At 39.4% G+C, this 19,398-nt stretch overlaps 1 protein-coding gene across 1 annotated transcript in view; it reads right to left on the reverse strand.

The window, feature by feature from the left end:
* Window positions 1-6,483: 6,483 nt before the first annotated feature.
* Window positions 6,484-19,398, reverse strand: part of ARL8B (ADP ribosylation factor like GTPase 8B) — a 47,363-nt gene continuing 34,448 nt past the window's right edge. The window contains 6 exon segments of the mRNA XM_010984989.3: window positions 6,484-8,926; window positions 13,311-13,381; window positions 13,624-13,691; window positions 16,450-16,543; window positions 17,123-17,196; window positions 18,554-18,634. Coding sequence (XP_010983291.3) covers window positions 8,877-8,926; window positions 13,311-13,381; window positions 13,624-13,691; window positions 16,450-16,543; window positions 17,123-17,196; window positions 18,554-18,634 — 438 coding nt within the window. The 3' untranslated portion in view covers window positions 6,484-8,876.

The following is a 19,398-nucleotide window of genomic DNA, read 5'->3' on the forward strand; positions in this document are numbered from 1 at the left end:
GGCCCGGCCCCGGCCCGGCATCGCGGGGCGCGGCCCGGGACGCCCTCCCGCGCCATAGGCCGCCCGGACGTCCTCCGCGCCGCGAGGCCCCGCCCCGTTCTCACGCCCCGCCCTCCGGGCCCCGCCCCGGAGTCCGGTCCCGCCCCTTGGGCGGTCCCGAGTCGGACGGGCTGGCGTGGCGGGTAGGGGCCGCTCGGGCTCCGGACCGGGAACTTCCAGCCAATCGGAGCGCGGCACGGGAGCAGCCGCCGGACCCCGGACAGCGACGTGGCCCCGGACAGGGACGTGGCCCCGAACCCGCCCGGCCCCAGGTAGAGCGTGTCTCTGGCCGAGCTGGGGCAGGCCACTCCAGCCCTATGTTAGGCAGTTAAAACACGTAAGGAACGGGGAGGAAAGGGGACATTTCTGTATAAAATAAGCTACTTTGGCAGGGTTTTTAATTTGTTATATGGTGGGGTAGGGTACTACCTTTTAGCTTAAGACTGCACCAAACGGTATCCTGAGTTTTTTGTATTAAAACACCCTAACTTGTACTCTTTTTAACTTTTTATTTGAACTCTTTATTAAAACATCCCAATTTTTAACAGTCGCTCACGGTGATTGTAAAACACACATTCCCAGGTCCTGTCTTAGACCTATCGAACTCCATTGGAGGGTTCAGAGAATGTGCGTATAAGTGGTCTTGGGCAATACTTAGCATCTGGTAATTTCAGGAAATACTGAGCTACGTTATACTGCCTTTGTCTCAGAAACAGGATCTTTAAAAAAAAAAGGGGGGGGGTGAGTCAAGGCTGCCGCTGCCAACACCAAATTATTTTTACCAAATCTATTAACCATGTCACCTCTTGTCCCTCCCACTTCCATCACCTCTCCTGTGCACTGACCTAACCTTTGATCTGTAGAATAGATTCCTGATCAAATCACTTTACCCCTCGGTATCTACTTCCAATAATTAATAAGTTGCAAACGCTAGCTGTGAAGGGCTATTGCTTTCATGTAATGCCTCAACGGTTTAGATGTTTTCTTTTTGTTTGCTGCATTTGGAAATGCCCGCTAAGGTTTGCTCTCCGTAAGTTGAGACCATGTACCTGTTATACCCAGGTTCCTGAAAAGCTTGGGAAGCAAGGCCTGATGGGTGGCTCAAATCCGAGACTGGCTGAGTGACCAAGGGAGTGATTAATAGGATGGTAAGGTCGTCATGTGGCACATTCATCATGAGATGAGTCAGGGTCAGAGGACTTTTTGCAATAGAGAGGAGGTATAATTGGGACTGAGAAGGCGCCCAAAGAAACATTTGATTATAAACCAAGGTAGCTGGCACATAGTAAGGCCCTTTTTGTTGGCTGAGCCTTCTTCCTGTCCAAAATTCTAAGAGGCCGCCTCAGGAATTGAAAAGAGCATAAAAAGACTCTGAGCCAGGGTCTTTTGCCTACAGTTTCTTTTCTTCGTCTGTGAAAGGCAAGTAGGGACCCTGCTGGAAGTCCAGTACCAGTGCTTGATCCCAAACTTTCATGTCTGCGTTCCCAGAATTTGTAAACTGGATGTGAATATAACGTATGTGTTGTATGTTTCCTTCCTAAGTTATTTTATTACAAATTTTAACTCACCACAGTCAACTGCAGACCACATTGATAGTATCTCCTATTTCACATTAGAGACAAGCTCGAATAAAAACAAATCTCTTTTCATAACCAGAGAAAACTGTCTAACTTCTGAAAGATGCTTTCCATGGTAAAGCTGACAATAGCTGCAAGTCATGTATGTCTGGCGAGTTTCAAAATACTTTCACGCATGTTCTCATCTAATCTTCACAGAAAAACCTTGTAAGGTCTATTCCACAAGCCATAAGGGAAGAGGTCAGGTTGGGGGCGCTCAAGTTCTCCAAGCTAGTTGGCTCTAGGCAGAAAAAGAGCTACTGCCCTGGTCTCTCGCACTTTAGTTCCAGAAATTTTCAGAAATCAGCTGGTTCTCAAAGCAAAGAAAGACTGCTCCATCTATTCTTCCCAAACCAACAATGTTAACATTAGTGTCCTGAAAGGCGCACTAGAATTTAAGTGCCAGGTTCAGAAAACGTTTCCTTCTTAAATTAAACTTCTTAAATTAAACTTAAATTTTTATATATATAAAAATCTTGCACTAGCCCTTTAGACTAGACACCCCTCGAGGTAAATGTGGCTGATAAGAATGGAACAACACCCAGAGGTAATCAGGAAAACCAGGCTTAAAAATCAACTTAATTGTTTTGAGAGGTTTTTCTGTACATCTCACAAAAGCATTAGGAGATTGATTAAAAAGAGCCCTGAAATGCACCATGGTAAAAATGGCTTTGCTCTGGGTGGCGCCAAAGAGATGACCCCTAAGAACTCCGCAGTCCAAATACAAGGTGCTCAAATCTTAGCACTGCCTTCTGAGTGAACTTAGAAAGTTACTTTTCAGGACCTCTTTTCTCATCTGTAAAATGAGGGTGATAAGAAAAGTACTTAATGCATATGGCTGTAAGAATTCAATTATTTAGTGTATATAGTGTACTTTCCACAGTGCTACATCCCTGGTAAACACTACTGTTACTATTCATCAACTCTGTGTAAAAACCAGCATCTGGTAAAAGTACCTGGAACATACACACCTGAGGCCTGTTGGATGAATTAAATAACCAAGTCCCTCCTGTTTTCAAAGCATTATTTTAGGGGGAAAAATTTTGTCTGAAGAAACCAAGTATAAAATAGGACAAGGGCTAAAACTCACCCCCGTGCATGAAGAGTTGAAAAAGCTTTGAATCCTCAAGTCTAATTCCAGTTCTATTTAATTCAACCTGTTCCAGCTTCCACACATCACAGTCCTAAATCTCTGTGATTTGGGTTATATCCAACAAGATGATCCAAATTCAGTCTCCCTCTTACTTTGATTGTTGAAGTAGACGACTGCTAACATCTATTTCAGTGGCTCAACTAAGTAAACAGATAGACATTACCATTTTCCAGGTCAGTCTTGTGAGGCTGCGTGGGTGAAGCAATGCGCTAGGTTCCTAAAAGCGCACAGCCAGAAAAAAGCTCTGGCCTTATGAAGACCCTAAAGGGTAGTTCCAAAACTTCCGATTTGGAATATCAAGGCTAAAACAGTCTATTAAAAAAAGATTTTTCTACTTTTAAAAGTTAAAAGGTGGGGGTATGGGATTACCCATAACCCCATGATTAATTTGATGAAGATCCAATTCCAGAATTCAGATGTTTCCTCAGCTAGGTAAAAAAAAAAAAAAAAAAAGCAAAATTTCACATTTGTTTTAAAATTGAACAGTATATAATGCTCATTCACACGTCTTTGATGGGCAGAAGTCCAGAAGTTTGTCAACACACTGTTGGCCACAGGGACAGAGACTGGTAGAAATAAAAACCAGTACATCCCCCGTGAGGGGCACTTTGGCAACTCCTAGCCTAAGTGCAAGTGCACTTGCCCTTGACCCAGACATGTTTCTGTGACTTGCTGCACAGGTACATAATGATCCACTGCAGTACCGTTTATAAAAGTGAAAGATTATAGAAACAACTCAACTGTCTATCACCAAGGGCCAGGTAAATAAAGCATGGAATTCCCATACAACACAAACCACGATGAAATGGGAACCATACTGCTGCGAAAGAGAATGAGAAATTCTCTACATATTGCTGTGGAAATAATACCAGGTCACAGTAAGTAGGAAAAAGGCATGTTCATATCAGCATGCTACCTTCTATACGAGAGGTTTTTTTTAAAGGTGTATATATTTCTATTTCCTTTTTGTATTTTATATAAGAAAATACTAGAAAGATAAATAAGAAACTGATATAAGGGTTACCTGTAAGACCAGGATGGAAGTAGAAGGGTGTTTACTCAGTCATGGGTGGGATCAAGAATTCCTGTCTTTTTATCTATTTTCAGTTTTTGAATCATGTGACTTATGCATGAAAGATCAACTTAATCAAAGATAAATGGAACTTAGAGAAAAAGAGGTGAGCTGCCTTTCCCACATGTCCTAACTACGAAACACTAAATCAGATGCAACAACGATCCATCAAGATCCAGTATTCACCACCCATGAGCCCAGCCCCAGCCCTGAAGTTACCGATGTTGCCAAAGAAGGAAGGATATAAATTCTTAACCTTTCTCTGAAGGTTAAGGAGAGCTAGCACTTTCCTAAATTGGCTAGTGGTATGACAATTTTTTTCCTAAGAGGATGATACAAATAGAAAAAGGAGTCATCTAATTCACGTGCTGGGTAACAGGAGATAGAAATGATGGACTCTCTTAAAATGCAGAAATAAGGTAGCACATTATGGGATGCAGACCGTGCGAAACTGAGGGTAGGCCAAAGCTATAGACTATGTAAGAGATGGTTGGAGAGATACTATAATTAGTGATCTGCTCATGTTCCACTTTCCGTGTTCCAAAGGCAACACACTGGTTTTGTTGGGGTTTTTCCCCACCCCTCATTATTTTAAAGGAAGTATTTTCTAACTGCCCCAGGTTTCTCCAAACTCCAGGTAAATTCTAGCACAACCTAGCAACCAGCAGTTGTAAAGTATTCAACATTTGCCCTAAACATTTGCCCCCAAATTGGTAGTATATATGTGGTTTATATTTTTCCACATTATATACCAGAATACACATTTTTCTGCAGTCTGGGTGGGAGAAATGCTTTAAAAATTTTAAATGGATTTCAAAGTATAAGCCTGCGTGGTTACAGCATTTCCTTCAGACAAAGTCTAAGTTATTGCATCATTCTCTAAAATGTCTGTGATTGTCAGCCTTTTACTATGTTAGTTACAAAGTGTAAATATATTGTAGTTTGTATTATTTTCAAGCAGAAGGAACACCCAACATTAACATAACCACTGGGACACTAGGACTAGTGGGCATTTTCATCCTTCTTCCCCGCGTTTTGTTTTACCACCATCCAAATCCCTAAGCTGCTAGAACCAGAGCCTGTTAGTGGGAAAAAGTATGTTAGAAATCCCCTACTCTCCATTTTACAGGTGGACAAACTGTGGGGCGGGGGGAGAGGGGGTGTGTTCAGCAGCTCACCAAGGTCACATGATCAGTTAATAGCAAAGAAAAGAGCTCATTCTTGCCAACGCCGACCTAGCACTCGACAGAACCAAGCGACATTGGCATTTTAAGCTGACAATTCTTTTCCGACCACAATCCTTTTATGATTCCAAAACCTCCAAGCCCCAGTAAAATGAGGCTAAGATATCTAACCCCCTTCTGGTTCCTGCCAGGAAATCTTCATTACCTAAGTCACCAGTTACCTTGGGATTTTAAAATAAAATACAATTACCTTACTGAAGAGAGGGCTTGTTAATGAAATGCAGTAATGAACAACTACTGCTGTTGCTCTTATTAAGGAACTTTCCTTCGAGTCCATCTAGCATGTCAATGACTTGCTTCTGTTTCCCTAAGAACATTCAAGAGGCAGCAATGACAAAAGCACCCATTTTTACTAACAGCTGAATTTTAAACAGAAATTGTGGAGGCGACTTACTCATCAACAGGAAGCGCCTGGCATGGGCTGCACGTGTGTGCAACTGCAAACCTAAGGGAAGTCGGGCATGCCTAGGGCTTGCTTTGCTGTCTTCAAGTTATCTTCGCTGAAACACGTCGCTAAGGATATAACCTTTAAAGGTGGTACCAAAGTGAAAATATTTCACATACTAAACAGGTGACTCCCCCCAATGGCACATTTTTGGTGTAAAGCATTCAGCCAGCTGGATGCTACAGTCATGGTGCCATGTTGGTTACCATAAATTTAAACTTCTGCTCCAGTTCTCAATCCGCCAGACCCTGAAGAGGCTGGAATTACCAAAGCAACAAGATCTCAGTGTAACTGGATCCTAAATGAATAGAATACATCTGGCAATTCAGTCAAAAGCAATAAACACAAAAGCAGACACGGTCCAATACGTCTAATTTACTTGATAGAATCTAAGGGACTAATTTTAAAAGTGTCAATTTTTGGAAGCAAATATAGACTTAGAATATTGAGACTGAGGTAAGCTAGATTTATATGCTCTCCCCAGCCCCGTCCCCAGCACACACACACGCCTCCTTCAAAAATTACCTCAGCAGGAATTGGGGTGAGAAGAGGACCAAACTGACTACTTGATTAAATGGCTCCACCAATTCAATGAATTTAAACTTGATATCCCAGGTACTTCTGTCCCAGAAATGCTCAATCACACGTCCAATTGGCCAACAAGGCTTGGCTGCACAGAATGACAGTGTGGATGTGGAGGAAAAGCCAAGCTGAACTTCTCTGAGTAAAATGACATAAAATCATGTCCCCAGCAGCTGTGATGGGAGAAATGCTCACTTTCATTGTATAAAAAAGAACATACTAAACAAAACAGGCCAAATGCTTTACTTTAAAAGTGTGCCTCTGAGGGAAAACCACCACATGTTTAATATTTTAAATCTTGTCATCCTGGAAATGAAGCCAGAAAATAGACATGTCTTGTAATTTCAGTTTATTAATAGCTTTGTTATGATTTTTAAAACAGCTAGATTACAAAATGCTTTAACTAGCTCTTGTCACTTATTAAAAAAAGTCCTAAGTTTGGTGTATTATGACAGTTTACAAGTAGTAGCATTTCTTCCACCACCACCACCTCCCCCCAAAAATCGCAGTATCAATTCTGTGGATATTTAAAAGTTTATTCTATTTTATAACTAGCCCACAGACCCAATTCTTTGAGAGCTGAGCTGATTCCAGCACATGGTCTACGGACCCTGCTCATGGTAATTTTCTTTAAATCCCCTTCTAAAAAAGTCAGCACCTGCCATCATGATGCACATTTTAAGTTAAAACTGTCAATACAACCCTCAAAATGCAAGTTTATTGAATAAAGCTGAGAAGAGCAGTAAACAGACAAAAAAAAATGCATCCACCTAAATAAAAAATTCACGTATTTACAAAGTTCAGTAACTGTTGTTTCACATGCAGAGGTTAATGCACAGGAAAATGTTGGTAGTGGTGTTTGGATGTCTTGAAATGCTAGAAGCAATGAAAAGACACACAAACACATTTCGCTGTAGGTCAATTAACAAAACTATGCGGTCCCCACATAGTCACACATTCTAGTTCTGATTCCTCCTTTTAGGCACAAGCAAATCGCCACATTCTTTGTAATGGTTCACAGTGACCATTAATGGTGCTGAAAGTACAGTAGCAAGTTTAATACCCCTTCATTTACAGAACCATCCATCCCATCAGGGAAGTATGCAACATGCTTCAAAGAATAACAACAGAATTTTAAAAGCTGAGATTCTATTCATAAAAATGTGAATGGAGAAAAGCAAGTAGTGTCTGTGCAACATGGCACAGTCTTTTGTACAGAATATTGTTAAGGCCATGGCAGTCTATAAATTAAAACTGGTATTCATTAAAATAACTAACTGTCGACTTGCACTCTGAGTGCTCAATGCACTTGGAAATGCACTTGTCTACATGAGTGCTGCTTAACAGAAGAAACAAAGATCACACACGGTGTGAGGCAACACAGAAGCAGGTGTACCACAGTTATAGCTACTACATGGTCTGTGTGAATTACAATTTACAAGTGAACCAGTATTAATATGTCCCTTTATGTATATGGAGATCACTAAACTATAAAACATGTTCATGTAAGTTTTTACACATCTCTGTATCACAGAAGCAAACAACAGACAGCATCAGTTCCTCAGTTCTCTGTGTGATTATTAAACAACCTGTAGGTGGTGTGCATGATTACATCAGATAAAGCAGGCAGGTCTAGAGTTGTCACAATAATCGAGATGTCTAATGGCACCGGACAAAAGAGTGCCAAACTGTACATCAGTAAGAGAGAAAAATAAGAATTTTTATTTGTTTGTAAGTATCTATTGTGCTGAAAGTCAACTTTATGACTGGATATAAAAAGTCAAGAGTTACAGTGTCATGCAGCAGCACTGGTTTAATGACTGGAGGGAGAAAGAACAAACAGGTGTTTGAATAGTATGACATTCTTAACACGTTTTATTATATTGGCTGGAATGCTCTAAATTCATGAAAGCTTTTGAGAAAAATCTTCAATTCCCAACCCCTTAAAAAAGTGTGTTGAACCAGGAAAGAAGAAAAAAAAGAAAAAAATATATAGAAGTAATGATCTGGACAGATACAAAACAGCATGCCTCAGTTCCTCCCATATCCCCAGCTGCTGTCTGGTGATAATGAATTTTCAGAAAGCAGAATGTTTTTAAAATTCATTGTGTAAGATCTCACCAGAGTAAAGAACCAATAACAACATTGATCTGGTGCCTCTGCTCACTCTTTGCTGACCATATTTTAAATTCCTAAGGTGTAATTAAACATTTCACATGCATTTGTGAGATATGTAATATTTATGTTCATATCCCACATGAGTCAAGCTAAAAGTTTTCTAAATACTGTGTGCGGCACTAGAAACTTCATGCTGTATCAAGTCAGTATCAGTATTAAGCTACTGGAATCTATAATGAAATATCATAGATAGACATTACTGAAAACCAATATAAAAACCTGGCCCAGAAAGACCAGAACAGAAATATGCAATTTTCTTGAGTTAAGATGGTCAAAAGTGTGTTTTTTAAAAAAAGCTCTACACACTGTTTAAGACAAGTACATATAAGAAGCCTTTTTGTGTGTGCTGACTTTATCATGACAACTCTAGTTGATTCTTTATGAAGGATTAGGAATACACATCTTCAGCAGTGCACATGAGAAATAAACTCTGAAAAAGGCAATTTCTGGGGTTTAGGAAGGACCGTATTCTGGGAAGTACTTCAGAGGAACGGACAGTAATTCTAGGATTATAGCCAGGAAGGACTGGAAGACTTCAGGAGATGCTTCAGCTTCTTCTAGATTTTGAATGTTGAATAAGCCACTGAAGTGTGATATCTAAAGATGGAGGGGAAAAAAAGTGAAGGTGTTAAGATTCCAAAGTTAAGGAACTAAATACCAGACACAATGTTTAAAAGGTAGCTAACTTCAAAGCACGTGCTGTGCTCCGCCTGTCCTCGTCTTTTCTGCCCCTGTGCTACTCTCCTTAAATAGATAACTGCATCTGTACCACTGTCCTTCACTATCTCAGCTTCCAGAGATCAATCTGGGAACACCAGGGACTGAAGAGTCTCTGATTTAAAAGTTAGACTGTGGACAGAACAGCTTGTGCCTTCTTTTAGTCATTCAAAAATTTTCTGATGGCCTGTAAGTATTGTATGTGCAGTTCCAGGAATGCAAAAAGGTGGGAGAAACTGTCTCTGCCCTCAAGGAACTTTTAGTGTAAGAGATGGAAAACATACAAGTAACCATTTGGGTCTGGAGGATGGCCCCACAGAATTTCAGGCAAAACAAACAGCAAAAGCAAAAGAATAAACAAAGGTAAGAAGCTAAGAATTTAGCAGTAAGCACATCAAATGTGAGGGCAGAAGGCAACACAAGGAGATACCCAGCAAGTGGTTTCAGCTGTGCGGAGCTGAGGACAAGGTGGAGACTGGAAGATACCATTGGAGAGGGGGCAGCTGAAGCTACCATGGCCGAGACTAACCCAGAAAAACACTGAGATGGACAGGAGAAGGCAGCTAAGTCAAAACACTCAACAACTGTCCCTGAATTCGTTCACGTGTTATCCACATAAAGGGCAGGGGAGCGCCTAGTACAAGCGGCACTCTATTCTCCATTCAATCTCCCAGTTCCCCAGCTAACATGCTAACTGTAAGCCAAACATTACGTAAAGAATAGCCTAGAGCTGAGATCTGAACAGACATGTCCTGTTCAGAGTTGTGGAAACAAAGATTTAACCTGACTGCTAAAGCAGTGTCATTTACACTTAAGAAGGAGGGCAGCAGTGTGTAGTTTACCAGCAAAGCCACACTCATTTGAACTGAATGGAGGAAAAGGTAAATCTGAAACTGAAATGACTAAGTTTAAATATTTAAGAAATTCACTTAAAAAAACAAACAAACAAAAACTTGTGGGCACTTGACATAAGTCAACCTAAACACAGATGAATTCTTAAGACTAGATTAAAAGGCAAAAAAGAAATAAGATATTCAGATGAATGAAGAGTCATCTTCCATGACAAAAAGGGCCATAAGTATGAGCCATCTTTGCAATGATCATCTTCCCTGAAGCAATCTGTTCTAAGTGTAGTCTGAGGACAAATTACTAATGAAACTAAGGTACCTCATGTGTAACACACAACCCACGTGCACTGAAATACATCTTGGAGCAATTTAGTAAATTCATAAATTTGGTACTAAAATATGTTATAAAGGCTGAAATTAAGGAGGGTTTTCTGATACTTCATCACCCAAGAAGTTTAATTGACTTGGCTGTTAGTTGTATTTCTTCTACAAATAAATAGGCTTTACAAACTCATTTTGAGTCTAGTTAAGGGTGGATTCGTTTCCCTGGGCTTGATAATATTAAGTGAACCAGGAGTTCTACAATCACAGCCTGGTGACCGCGGGGCTCCACTGCAAACTATGAAGATCAGCCTCAAACAGCAAAAGAAGTTCTCACCAGCTCTCCTGTACATGCTGTATAAATGAGCTCACAAGATTTTTTCAGGAAACTATCAAGGCTAGTTTGTCATAGTGGTAAAACAAAGGATTTTTTTCCTCCTTTCCAACACTCCCCCCCCATATTTTAGAAAATACCAGAGAAAACAGAAAGGAGTAACAGATTTACAGAACAGTACAATGTACTAAAAATTATAACTAGTGTAGAACAGGGTTCCCCAGCCTCACTGCTACTGACATTTTAGGCTGAAGAATTCTTAGCTGTGGAGGCTATGGAATGTGTAGAACACCCCTGGTCTCTACTCACTAGAGACCAGCATCACTCTCATTAAGACAACCAAAAATGTCTCCAGACACTGTCAAATGTCTCCTGGGGGAAAAAAATCCCTCAGTGAGAACTAGTGGTGTATAAGTAAATGTTCTCTTGGGGACACACTTAAAATTTAACAAGAGTTCCCCGCAACATAAGAAAAACATTTAAAATGAACTCTAAGCAACCCTAAGTGTTGAATGGTCTGTTCTCAGATTAACTGGATGCTCCCAATGTAGCAAGCCACTTATTCTCTCCATTTAATAGAGGAAGTTTGTGTCCATCAGCAAAGTACTGGGCTCAGATTCTTCTGGGTGGTCTTTAAAGAAAGCCCAGTATCAGCCTACTGTAAGCTCACTGGAGCACGTTTGAGGGGACTGGGGAAGGAGCTGAGATACAGACTGGAACTGACTTGGGAGAAAAGTTAAGTATGATGAAGACCCATACTGCATGAAGGCTAAAGAAAAAATGTCAGAATACCTTCTAAACGCAGTAGTTTGGGCACTACTGATTTATTACATTGTATCCCAAAATATTTTTTAATTGAAGTTATGACTATCAAAGAACAGTCAGAGAATTTGAAGAGAGGGAAGGAGCCATGAGCCAAGAATGCAGGCAGTCTCTAGGAGCTGAAAAAGGCAAGGGAATGGATTCTCCCCTAGAGTACCCAGAAGGAGAGTGACTGTAGGACGAGGGCACAGCTCAGTGGCAGAGCACACGCCCAGCATGCACAAGCTCCTGGGTTCAATCCTCAGGACCTCAATGAGAAAAATTAGTAAGTAAACCCAGCTGCTTCCTCCCAGCAAAAAAAAAAAAAAAAAAAAAAAAAAGTGCTTCCTGAAGGAGCACAACTGTAATTTTAGTCCTTGATTTTAGCTCAGTAAGATCAGTGACAGGCTTCTGACAGCAGCAGTACAAAATGAATACACCCGTGTGATATCCACCATGTCAGACACTGTGCAGTTCATTTCTCACTCCCTCTCATAAGGGAGCTCTGAGGCTGTTGCCATTATCCCCGCTTAATAGATGAGCAAAAACCGGAGATCAGGGAGTTGAAGCTCTTTGTCGAAGGCCAGTCAGAAAGTCACTCAGAACCAAGTGTTCCAGCCTGAGGCTGCCTTACGCCAAAGCCCAGGCTATCTCCAGCCACTAAGCAGCACTGATGGATAGCCTCTTTTTCTATAATGACCTGAGAGAGATTTTTTTTCACCAGTGACCACCCAACTGGGAGAAGTGAAGGAGCCATGAAAATCCCTAGGTTCCTACCCAACTGTTTCAAGGCATAGCATTAACTCTCCTTTCAGACTTTGGCTGAGCCTGGCATGCCAGACAAGACTTAGCTTGAGAAGCTTTTGTCATGAAGGAATCTTTTACCAGTGAGTATAATTTACTGCACTGTTACGGGTCTTTCCACTCAAGCAGCTAACATGTTGGATAGCCTTTTACCTTGTCAAACACTTCTGTTTATCTTTTTTTTTTTTTAACCTTTTGACCCTCTTCACACTAATCCACTTTTACTAAATAATCCTTCACCAAATTATCTAAGAGACTAAAGTTGAGTCAGACATACTTACTCTTCAAGGATACTGTACTGGACTGAATGGTGTCCCCTAAAAATTCACATCCACCTGGAACCTCAGAATTTATTTAGAAATAAGGTCTTTGCAGATTTAAGATGAGGTTATACTGGATTAGGGTCGGCCCTAACCCAATAACATGTGTCTTTACAAGAGAAGACAGACACACAGACGTGCACAAGAGGAGAAGGCCATGTAAAGCCAGGGGCAGAGAATGCAGTGAAGCATCTACAACCCAGGGAGGCCACGGCCGGCTGGCCACAAGCTAGGAACAGGCAGGGAGGGTCCTCCCCTAGAGCCTTCAGAGAGACCAGGGCCCTGCTGACACTCTGATCTCAAACTTCTAGACTCCTAAACTTGAGAGAAGAAATTTCTGCTGATTTTAAGACACTCAGTTTGTAGGACTTATGGCAGTCCTAGGAAATTAATACAGACATTAAGTAGATAAAGGGTATTTTTGGCTTATACTTCCAAGAGAGTACTAACATATTGCAGTAATACACTGGTTTGATAAATGAAAATTTTTTACAGTGCCTATAGACCAATTTTTGTAAAGTCTTATTTCAAAAACATCATTCTGTTATAAAGCACAGCTGGATACTAGCTCTGCAAAAATTAATACAATAAATCGATCACAGTGCTTATTAACTTCATGTCTTTATTGCATTTACTTCTTTAAATAGCACAGAGCAGATTCAGGATGTTGTATTTGTTATAAAAGGTATAATGTCTACTCTTTTTCCTGAGGCAAAAGCAACAGTACTTTATAAGGGAAATCACTTAAACAGAAATGGAGATAGTAAGTAGTAAAAAGCATGAGACACCCCTTCTAATGGTACCCACTTCTTCCACAAACACCAGTCATTTCTTACCTATATTATCCTTTTCTTTGCAAGAAATTGAATAGCAGCAAATTTCTCTATCCTGAATAGCAGACAGATTCCTATGAAAAGCAGAAGAAAATAAGTCTGTGCTTAAAACAACTATCATTTTATCACTCTTTGCTCAATTTTACTTTTTTTAATTACTACACTAAAGAAATTTACTACTACTAAATTTTACAGGCTCACTTGTCTAGTATGTCAAGTTTATCTACCCCAAAACATGGCCATAATCATTACTGAATAATGTAGCAATAAGAACTAAATTTTTTTTAAAAAACCATCATTCATTCTGAAGACATACATTTTTTCAATTAGCTGTTTCTCATCCAAGGCATTAGGAAGATCTCTCTTGTTTCCAAGTACTAGTACCTGTAAAAAGAAAAGATATTGAGAATAAACTTTTATGTAAGACAATGTCACAGAAGCATATCATATTCATACCTGGAGACATTAAAATAAGGATGTTACCTCAAGCCATAATATTAAGGCATATTTATGTGACTGGTGGCCTCATTCATTCAGTCATTCAAATTAGCATTTACTTTAACTTCTACCAGGCGGACGTCCTTAATTCAACATGTAGCTGCCAAGTTCTATTTAAAATATTCTAAGTGTATGGTATACATTCTGCTATTTCCTAATAAATCTTTACCAAAATGTGAATGTGATCTGAATAGCCAAGGGTGGAGGAATGATTTTCAACCATTTTTATCTGTTAGTCATTCATCTAACAGTGAACATTGAAATAGCCTTTAAAATTCTACATCCATCCTATAAAATATCATGTATAAATAATCTAAAACAATGGATAAGTCTGGGGATCAGGAAAAACAGAGAAGCCATAAACTCAGAATAAAAGTCATCTGATCACTAGATGTGCATTGAAAAGAGAGGAAAGCAGAGATGGGCTTCCCAGTTACCACTCTGTCTTTCCCAGGTAGATCCTTTCTGCCTTACAAAAAGCAAAAAATGTGAGTCCATATAACGCATCTGATAACATCCTTACTCTAAGTCAATGTTTTCTAAGGACTTCTATCTTTGACCAATCCCAGCGAAGTACACACCAAGTCTACCGCAACATCTGGTCAAACACTTGTCACACCTACTTCTTTCACACAATGCACTCCCCGCCCCCACCCGACTCTAGACACTGTGACTGATTCTACTCATAGGCCCTAGACTCTCATTTCACACAAAGGATGAAGAGCCCAAGAACAGAGGCACAGAGAGCAAGGGGCACTGGGAGCTCACAGGGGAATGCTAAACCACAGGGAGTCAGAAAGCCAAAAGCCAAATCTCAGTACCTTTGGTCAGCCATCCTCCCTTCCCCAACTCTCCCTTCTCCACACTCTTATTTAAGTCACCCCAGGTTCTCAAGCTGGACCTGTCTGAGCATTAAAAAATACATCATGGTGATATGTGATCAGCTGTCAGTTTTAGGGTTGCCTAGTATCTTAGCCTCTTCCTACATTTATGAAATCTCCCACCTTATGAACCTGCCTCCCAATAAAGCTACTTGCTTCTGTAGATAATTTCTTTTCCAGCTTTCCTTTCTGCTAGAAAATGGACAAATAATGTCCAAGGATCAACGAAAACTCAATGCAGAGCCAGTATTGCTAGAAAGCAGGGACAGAGAACCCGTTCTGATAAGGAAGGGACATACTCCCCATCAGAGCAACTGTGTCTGGTGTTCGGAAATCACATGGGGTCACCAGACTCACTCTACAGTGTTTAAGTCTGGATGCGGTCCTAGCAGCTGTTTAGCTTCCCTTGTTCCAGCCGATTTTCTGAACATGGTTATTGGCAGCCTTCTCAGAGACTCTGTGAGCTACCCAATATCCTTTCAAAGAATTCTTTTCTATTTAAATCAGCTTTCTATCGCTTGCAACCAAGAACTCTTGTGGTGACCAAGACTGATTTTTTTAACTTATGGTATATAAAACTAGTTTTTAATATAGAAGAAAAAGAGTAGGCTTTGAAGTCAGAAAGACACGGATAGTTCTAGTGCAACAGACTAACAGCCATGCTATCCTGATTGAGTAACAACCGTTACGGAGGAGGGATGACAACCCTAGTACATTGTGAAGGTTAACTGAGATAACACACCTCAAGTACCTGACACTTGTGAACGTGCCGTGAGGATAAAGCCTGGTCCTTTTCCAGCACTCTCTAGCTCAACAAACGGCACCTAATTATATAAGACTACATGAGCCAGGAACAAGGAATCATTCTTTACATCTTCCCTTCTAATACATTACCAAGTCTAGTGGACTGTCTTCCTAAATACCCTTCAAATCTGTTTCCTTTTCACAGTCTTGTCTATGGCTACCCCAATCCATGGTACTCTATTTTGCCAGGACAACTTCAACAGTTTCCTAAAACTGTCCTCCTTATAATCCCCCTTCAATCTGTTCTTACACTGAAATCAGAGTGATTTAAATAATAAATCTGACCACGTGAAACCCCACAGCGACTGCCCACAGCCCAGCCCAGCCCAGCCTCCTCCAGGGTCCCGGCTGCCGCAGGGCTCACCACCTCCACCCAGCCTCCCCCTCTGCCCTGCGCCCCACAGACCGCCTCCTCTCCGCGCCCTACTTCCTCCTACCAAACAGCTTTGCCTGCAACTCTCTTTTCCTCCAACTGTCACTCCTCTCATATGCCTACACGTCCCTCATATCTCAGCTCAAGCAGCACTTCCTCAGGGAACCCTTCTTTCTTCCCTCAAAGTAGATCACACCTCCCCCTTACGATCCAGTAGCCCCAGCCTCTCCTTCGTAGCGCTTACCACAGCTGTACTGTTCAAGGGATTCCGTATCACCCACCTAGTTTCCTACTTAACCCTGAGAGCTCCACAACAGCAGGGAGCATGTTTCTATTCGTCTCTGTTCATGACTATTTCTCCAGGACTGACCACTGCTCCTACTATATACATTTTAATAGCTGGTTAAGAAATAAATAAATAGCACACTGCCCAACATGTGGCAGATACTGAGTAAAACAAGCCTTCTAGGCTTTAAAAATAGGAAATATTTTACTGATTTCAAACATAACTAATATAATTATATAATTTTAATAATATAAGTATTATAGTCATATAATAAAAAATTAACCAGCACTCCATACTTACTGGAATTCCTTGTAACTGTGGTTTATCTAGAAGATTATGTAGTTCATTTCGAGAGGCTTCTATCTTTTCACGATCTGCAGCATCTATCATGTAACTTTAAAAAAATAATAAAGGGATCTCAGTATGACTCCTCCATATTCTTTGATGACCACAATAGATTTTTAAATTTTCTTAATTTACACTGTTAAAACTCTTAATCAAAATAAAGCCCTAGATTAAAAAAAGGTCAGCACCCAAAAATGCTTTTCAATAGACTGTTCTACAGACTACTATGTATAAAGGAGATAAGCAACAAGGATACACTGTCTAGCACAGGGAATTACACCCATTATCTTCTAATAACCTATAATGGAATGTATCTGCAAAATACTGAATCCCTATACTGCACCCCTAAACTAATACAAACCTGTAAATCAACTATATTCAATAAAATCAGTACAGATACACAGACTGTCCTTAGGGGGCTAATACATGATAGTAAAACATATCCCTTAGCTCTTAGCTGCATGAACAAACAAAAAACAGAAATAAAACTCTCATTCTTCAAAGTGATTACACTAAGAAAATATCTAAGAAAGACTGTTATCAAGTAAAAATTGATCTTTAAAAAATATGAAAAACAACTTTTTCCCTTGAAACCTAAACTGACGAGCGGTGGGGGAGCACAGCTTACACGATGGCGTTGACTCCTCTGCAGTACCGTTCCCACATGCTCCGGAAGCGGGGCTGTCCTCCTATGTCCCAAATCTTCAAATCAAGACACATAATTCTTAATAAAGATATTTCTAATAATACATTGAAGAAAGAAGTAGCAGGAGAAGGGGAGACATCAGGAAGATGTGCTCATTTCCACAATGTTAGAGACAAACTGCTCCTGAAAACTTGAGCTCAAACAGTTCTTAATCTGCAAGTTCTTGGGACCACTTATAAACTTGAAGTTCATATTTAATATATTTACACTAGATCTAACAAGTGCTGCCTGAGTGAAGATTTAGTTTTTGTGCAATACTTTGCCTGTTAACCAGTAAATTTCCAGTGATGAAAAAATATTTTTTAAGACAATACTTTTAGAATCTGCAGAATCATGCATCATCCAGATTTGAATCCCAAGACAGAAAACAACTGTTCATTCAGAATCTATTTAAGTTTAATTATCGGATTGGGTATGTATTAATGCCTAATCGTGTTTAATTATTCTGTAAACAACATAGAAAACATTCCTACCTAAGTGCTTTTCTTATATAAAATTATTTTATTCATATGAAAGCCACTACCCACAATGATTTCATTATTATGGATACTCTGTACAGCTACGTAAAAGTCTTAAGTCATGGTATTTATCTCCAAGAGGCGTCCAATTTTGCTAGAGACCTGGGAAACATATATGAAGAGACACACATGAAAAATCTGAAGCTTCATTAGACAAAGCTACAGACAGAATTCAGTACACAGCTCCAGTGAGCCACTAGAATTGGGTGAAATGGCCATAAAGTTTCAGGCTACAGAAGTAAACTCCTATCGGCTACCGAACAAAAAGTAAAATAAATTAAAATAAAATAAAATAAGGCCCCTAATAAACAGACCCTGATTCAAACCTATCAAACTTATTCTAAAAACAAAAGTATGTTAAACTAGTTAACTTTTTCCTATTTTATAGCCTTAATTTTAGGGCTTAGTAGTAATGAAAGGGAAAACTGGGTTACCATATTTTCTACCACAAACATAATATTAAATTATCAATATTCATTATAAATAATAAACTATTATCTTTCAATACAAAATATTATTTGTGAAGTAATGTAGTATCACATTCCAAATACCCTGAAGATGGGATTTTTATTTTCTAGGAATACTTAAATCCCAAATATTACTTCTGCCAACCCATCTGTTTTCTATGGGCACTTAACAACATTTCAACACTTACATATTTTGATCTACTAGAGAAAGAAAGAAAGAAGAACAATTGATTTACATTCTTTTGGAACATGCCCATTCATTAGTTAAGAACTGCACATACTCATGTAAAAAGCAAAGAAACAAACAGAAAAATTCCTAGCTGTATATGCTAAAAGTTTAAATTGAGTATGGCAAGAAGCTGACGTACCTTTATTGTGACGTTACCTTTAGTTACTTTCCTCATGTTGAAGCCCACTGTGGGTATCATATCTTCACTGAACTGACCTGACTGAATGAAGGAAAACATCTGAAGTTAGACTAATTGATTTTTATTAAAACATATAACACTGCATAACCTTTGATATCAACATTGCTGCTGTACTCATCTTAGTAAACAACTAACTTTTTAGTGATGATAACAATCTGCCTTATGAAAACATTCCTGACAGACATAAATCTTGAAGAGGTGTGTGATTTTGTTCATTCAGACATATTCTTCCATTAATCATCTTTTTGAAACTAAGGTAATTTTTTACATGTTTCCTTAAATTTAAGAAATAATGTACAACCACATATAAAAATTTATTAATTTCCCCATCTATACATACATTTTTACAAAGTAGAAGTAAATTAGAAGTAAAAGTTCAAAGTTTTTCATTTCTAGTATTTAAATTATTTTGCCAATAACTGTTAAAATTCACTGTTGCTGTTCTGAATCAGTCTTTTAACAAGGCTTATAAAATGGTTTGTCATATAAATGGTCTTCCTTTTATGTAACGAATTCTGTTCTCTTTTTGGTTTATGAACTTCCTGTCATAAGACTAAAATCAAATGTCTTCTAATATATCTGTATTTTAAAATTTAAAATGTACATCCATTTGGAATTTGATTATATAGTGCAAGAAAGTTCCTTTTTACAACTGGAGAACTGAGAATCATCTTACTCCTCATTTAAAAATCCACATTTTCCTAACCAGTTAGAAGTGATCTGCCGAATTCCACACAGGGACAGTTTTACATCTGAGTCCTTCATTCTTCTCCACTATCCTGTTT

The sequence above is a fragment of the Camelus dromedarius genome, chromosome 17 (assembly GCF_036321535.1).
Source record: "Camelus dromedarius isolate mCamDro1 chromosome 17, mCamDro1.pat, whole genome shotgun sequence".
NCBI classification, from domain to species: Eukaryota; Metazoa; Chordata; class Mammalia; order Artiodactyla; family Camelidae; genus Camelus; species Camelus dromedarius.